The 6,633-nt window shown below is 34.9% G+C and overlaps 1 protein-coding gene across 2 annotated transcripts in view; it reads left to right on the top strand.

Annotated features, from left to right (window-relative positions):
* Nucleotides 1-6,633, top strand: part of LOC106867760 (cAMP-specific 3',5'-cyclic phosphodiesterase 4C) — a 704,791-nt gene that overhangs the window by 217,847 nt on the left and 480,311 nt on the right. The window contains exon 1 of one of the 2 annotated variants that reach the window (XM_014912734.2): nt 4,926-5,473. The exons of the other annotated variant lie outside the window; for it this stretch is intronic. Coding sequence (XP_014768220.1) covers nt 5,382-5,473 — 92 coding nt within the window. The 5' untranslated portion in view covers nt 4,926-5,381. Of the gene's footprint in view, nt 1-4,925; nt 5,474-6,633 lie in introns of those variants that run through there. 2 annotated transcript variants of the gene reach the window in all.

Here is a 6,633-nt window from a genome sequence, read left to right on the forward strand (position 1 = left end):
GATTTAAACAGAGTGAAATAGCTGTAACTGGGACAACTTCTTGGTTGCAAATTAACTTTACTTCATTTATGTGGTGCATTTATTACTGAAATGTGGACATTAACTCAGTAAAGAATGTTTAATGGATTGAAGCATGAGTAATTGAAAGGATGTGTACAAATTCATACCAAATTTCTTTCAAAAATAATATAAATATTTTAAATTGTTAGATAAGGTACAGAACTTTCAATATACATACATACATACACACATACATTCATAAATACAAACATACATACATACATACATACATACACACATGTGTGTGTTAGAGTAACATCATTACCATCATTGTCATGATGATGATCATTTTTTTGTCTACTACTTTACATGTTGGCACAAGTTTGATGGTTTGGAAAGATGCAACAGGCTAGCGGAGACCAGCTTGCTCCAATGTCTCAGATTTAGAATGGTTTCTACAAATTATGGGTGGAATGATGCTAGAAAGTGATATAAAGATGATAGTATTGATGTGTGAGTGAGTATGTGTATATACATATGAATGCATATGAATATATGTATGTTTGTATATACAATATATATGTATATATATATAAGCACAACTATGTGGTTAAGAAGTAGGCTTCTCAGTTTTGTAGTTTGGGGCTGTGTCACACCTTGAGCAATTGTGTTGTGCTATTGTTCAGGGTAGACCAAAGTCTTCCAAGTGGATTTGGTAGACAGAAATAGAAAGTAGCCCATTGTATGCATACATATATATGCATGTATGCATATCCTGGGTATGTATCCAGTAGTGGGGTCCTGGTTTGGGAGCTCCATGGTTTTGAGGAATGTGGAATCACCACTTTGCCACTATTCACTATTATTCCCAGGTCAACTGTCACCCAGAGTAGTAGCATCTGTCAGGTGCCAACGTTGGGTTAACTAGCATATTAGGAGTTGCCTAATATGCAGTCTCTGCAAAAGAAACCTTTGTGGTTCAATGGAAGGGAAGGCAACACTTTGTGGAGTGGAGAGAGCAAGATGAAGCAAGTAGGACATCTTGGTCATCTACTGCATCCATTTCCCTCCCCAGTCATCTTAACCTGGTCTTGCCTCTGAATGATAAGATGGTCATGGTGCACAACATTTCTCTTCAGTTTAAGCAAAGCCACCACAGAAGTCAGCAGTCGTCCTCATAAATGACCAGATGGTCCAAGTCACTCAGACAGATGAACATTTATGTATGTATGCCTGTCCATCTGTGTCTATGTGTGTGTTTACTTATGTTTATGTGTCTCCAAATAATGTAAATATTACTAATATTACTAAGTATCTTCTAGTATTTATCAATCCACACACACACACACACACACACACACACACACACACATTTTCATAAGAAGTAAAAACCGCACTAGTGTAATAGATATTATTAAGCATATATACTAATGTATATACTTTGTGTATTTTCCAGTGGCTGCAATAACACATTGGAGTATATAAACTCTCATTTAGAGTATATAAACACCAGTGACAATGAGAGTTTATATACTTCGATACACCATTGCAACCATCAGAAAATACACACAGCATATACATTAGTATATATATTTAGTTATATATATGTACAATATATATATATATATATATATATATATATATATATATATATATATATATATATATAGAAGTAATAAATACTAGAAGATACTTAGTAACATTTACTAACTTACTTGGCTTCAATGTTCTGTTTAGCCCAGTGATGATCTCTACGTCTCTCAACTGTTTCTGTTTGCTAAAACTTGCTAGTCCACATAAACCATACTCCTTTGTTCCTCTATCATGGCTTCCTTCTCTGTCTCTATTCTCCATATTAGACACTTGGTTTAATCTTTTTTTCCCCCAGAAATGAATCTATTTTCATTTCCTCTTCAAAATTTTAACTTCTGAGAATTTTGCTTTATTATTATTATGTAATAAGCTAAAAGTTTGGTGGAATAAGATATACTGCATCTGGTAGGATATCTAATTTCTTTTGACTGTACTTATAGATATTTAGTTAAAGCACACCTTTCGATATATAGTAGTTGTTGTAGTTCCTGGTCATATCTGATCAAACATACTTATGATCAAAGCATTCCAGCCAAGACGATTAGGACTTATTTTCAAATAATGTCTCCAGGATCACATTGTCCAGTGTATTCTTCCTTTTATAAGCCACTTTTCTAACAGGTTCAGCAACCACAGAAGTTCTCCTCTGTTGGCTTGTGATAACAGACCTGATATTTTCAGTCTCTGGTTAATAGTTCAAATAGCACTGTATGCTGCAGTTCACAAACAACACTTTATATCGATTCTATAGTTAGTAAACAACACCATTTATTATAGTTAATAACACCATATACTATGATTAACAATGAAATATACTACAATTAACAGTTAAAACGACTCCATATTACAGTTAACAACACTATGCACTATAGTTTGCAGTTCAAACAATGCTATATACTATACTTAACTCTATATACTCTAGTTAGCATTATATGCTTTGTTAATGACTCTACATACTGAAGTTAAAAGTTCAAACAACACTACAGATAACAGTCCAAACAATATTATATACCATTGTTAACAGTTATATACTATAGTTAACAGTCCAAACAATATTATATACCATTGTTAACAGTTATATACTATAGTTAACAGTCCAAACAATATTATGTACTACTCTTTCCTTCAGTCTTGTAATAAAGTATAAACATAATCCAAAAGTGCATAAAAGTATGTGAAGTTTTTGATCCTTTCAAAGTTGATGTAAAAACAGTAAAGAACTGACATTAGCAGTTAGTTTCTTTTACTTTTAATCATATATAGTATTGTAGACTCTCCCATTCCTGTGCCCTGAACAGAAGAAACATTTTGTGTCCGGTGCTTTACACTGTTTGGCTATCTACTCTCTTAGTACAAGTGTAAAAATATTTTCTCAACCAGTTTGTTAATAATAGTTCTAGTTTACCTGAGTCATCACATGACCTTCATGTATCCAGTTATTTTCTTGATTCTAATTAGCCATTCAACATAGGATTAAAATTTTTTTTTTATTGTGATATCATCAATTTCCTGTGAATTTACCACATGCAACTTACTACAAGTGTGAAGTTAAGTGGAGGTCTTCAGCTGTTGATGACTGTGGCTAATATACTACAGCATGCTCAAGTAATGCACTTTAGTAACAATGACCAAGTAATTATAAGTTATGAGTTCAAACACTGTTGTTGGTATTGCACTAACCCTAACCTTGTCAACATACTGAACTGTCCTATTCCACGGAACTGATAAGAAAAGATGTATGCCTAGATTTATTATTTGCTTATAAAAATAAGTAAGATGCATATGTAATAGGGTACTTGTGGACATCTTGTGTCCTTAGCAGCAGATGACAGGTAAAAGCTAAATAATCTTTGAGGCTTGAGACACTACACTCACTTACTACTACTAGGTATTGGTCAGCTCAACTGCTGGAATTTGATGGCATCCATGTTTAAATTTAGATTATCACTTCCTGCATTAATAATTTAGATCACTAGCTTCAATAAAATAATAAAATAAATCAATAAAATAAATGCTAGTATTAATGTTAGAACAAAGACTTGTAAACAAAACCATTTGGAAAATGAGGAGATGGATGTTAAAAGATTAGCTTAAGCTTGTCATTGTTTTTGCATGTTCAAAAAAATGTCCAAGTTACTAGACAAGGAATATCAAACACAGAAATAAAGATTAAACAATATTGAGCAGTTCCTAACTATTTGAACCATCAACAAAAGAAGAAAAAAAATTAGTAATTTTAAAGAATAATTTTTGTTTTCATATTCTTTTTAGAATAACTTTTATTATTATATTTTATTATGTAATTATTTCAGGTAATGTGATCATGATTCAGTAAATTTATGCAATATCAATGAGATATCAAGTAAGTTAATGTATTATATTGTTATAGTGTTGAACAAAGCTTTACTTTGTTTCAAGTTAGGAAATATGTTTATAGATTAACCACTGTCAACAACTATACAGCATAAAAATATAATTTCTCACTATATGGATTCCCACTCCCCCCCTCACTCTCCTTTTCTATCTACCTCTCCATCTCTCAAACATACACACATACATAAAAACATGTATATTCACATACTCCGACATATACTTACATTCAATCACACACACACACACACACACTCACACGGAAATATACACGTGCCTATAAAAGCTATTCTTGTACATCATACCTTTCCACTCACAACACACACACTGCACAAACACATATACATCACACACACACACACACACACACACACACACATGCATACATACACACACTCCACAGACATTCACCTGCCACACCACACAGACACATGCATATTACACTCATCACAACACAGACACATACATCTACTGCATACAAACATATACACAGAATACTATTTTCCGTGTATATGTGTATATGTATATTTATGGTAGGTGTATGTCATTGAGGAGTGTAGGTGTCATGTGTGTTATGTGTTTGAGTGTTTGTGTGGCATGGGAGATGTGTGTATCTGTGCAGGATGGGATGATGTGTGTGGAATGTGTATGTTTGTGTGAGTGTACGGACTGAGTGTATATATGTGTGTGGAGTGGTGTGTACAAGGAGTGGTGTGTGTGTGTGTGTGTGTGTGGAGTGGTGTAATATTGTGTGTGATAAGTGTATGCGTGTGTTTGGAGTGTATGGTACATATATGTGTGTATATGTGGAATGCTGCATGTTTGTGTATGGTTTAGAGTGCGCAGTATGAATGTGTGTGTGCATGGAGTGCGTGTGTGTGTGTGTGTGTGTGTGTTTAGTGGTGTAAAACTGATCATATATTTTAGAAACACCTACTGGAACAACTAATAGTGTAGTTGGCTATTGGCTGACACAGCTGTGAGAGACTACATATATTAGTATGTGAATGTCCTATGTCAGCTACACAGAATGTTTTCTAGCACATGTGACACAGTCACTTTGTCTCTGATGGACAAATGATTGCTTTGTTCATTTCATTCAGGTCCAATGGATCAATGAATAGGTTGTGGGATTCTACGTTAAAGAGAATGGGGCACAATTATAGCATCCATCAAAGCACTACTGCTGCAGCTACTGTTGTTGGTGCTGCTGTTACTGCTGCTGTTGTTGCTGCTGCTGCTGCTGCCACTACCACTGCTGCTGCTGCTGCTGCCAAGCATTGATTGCCTGCACAAAACTAGACCACTACTCATATTTCAGAATTTCACTGAGATTAGGTGGGTTTTTTTTCATGCACAAATAGTAATTATTCAACTCCCCCTCCCCAACCCCTGATTTCTAAGAGGATTTACTATCAATGGCCCAACCAAAAATGCCTCTACGGACAGCAATGTTATCAGTGCCAGGTAACGAGTCCTTGAGTGCCCGAAGAAGACATTCCTGGATTTGGTAAGTTTTTTCCTCTTCATCGATCACTTTTCTGAAGATACCATGCTTTTGCAATATCATACATGTACTATGTTATAGCTGCACATTCTCTCTCTCTCTCTCTCTCTCTCTCTCTCTCTCTCTCTCTCTCTCTCTCTGCTACCCTCTCTTTCTTCCTCTTTTCTTTCTTCCTCTCTCTCTTTCTTGCTCCCCTTTCCGTTCTCTCTCTCTCGCTTCCCTTTCCATTCTCTCTCTCTCTCCCCTTTTCATTCTTTCTCACTCTCCCTTTTCCATTCTGTCTCCTTCCAAAGATGCCTGCTGCTAAGTGCAAGCTTCCAAATTATCACTTGACAGTGCATCAGCATGCAGCCGAGGTCTAATGCCACTGTCACACCTTACTCCAACATTGTTTACTTTCATTTACAAACATTACATTTCCTACTTTCATCCTATTACATAAATATCACCACAACGAAGAACCCTATTTATTATATACATCACCTGAATGACAAAGAGCCCTATAAGATTCACCACCCCCACTGACACAACGAAAGACTCTAATCCATTCATTACTATCGCTACTACAACAAAGGACCCTATATGCCTGCCACTACCAGAATGACAGACCCTAGTAATATACCAACATAATAAAGGAGATAAATTGAAGCTTTCATTTATTTATAGTTTATTTTTATTTTACAAATATCTTGCTCCTCAACATTTCTACTATTCTGCATATTTGTATGGTTGTGTGTGTGTGTGTGTGTGTGTGTGTGTATGTGTGTGTGTGTGTGTGTGTGTGTGTGTTTGTGTGTGTGTGTGTGTGTGTATTCTCTCTCTCTCTCTCTCTCTCTCACACACACACACACACATGTTCATGTATGTAGTATGTATGCCTAATGTTGTATAATATAAATGCCCACATATCTATGGACATATACAACACACAAATATACAAGATAATTCAGAAGTCCCTTTCGTATTTAAATTTAAATAATATATAAAATTGAAATGTTAAAGGGACATTCTGATCACTGTGTATTACTCATAGACATTGATTCCTACATACTTTTAGAGATTACACAAAGATTATGGACAGGTAAATGGAAGTATGCACCTTTACCCATGCACACACATACATACATACATATCTGTACACATATGTACATTTATATATATAT

This window comes from Octopus bimaculoides, chromosome 18 (assembly GCF_001194135.2).
Source record: "Octopus bimaculoides isolate UCB-OBI-ISO-001 chromosome 18, ASM119413v2, whole genome shotgun sequence".
In the NCBI taxonomy this organism is placed as follows: domain Eukaryota; kingdom Metazoa; phylum Mollusca; class Cephalopoda; order Octopoda; family Octopodidae; genus Octopus; species Octopus bimaculoides.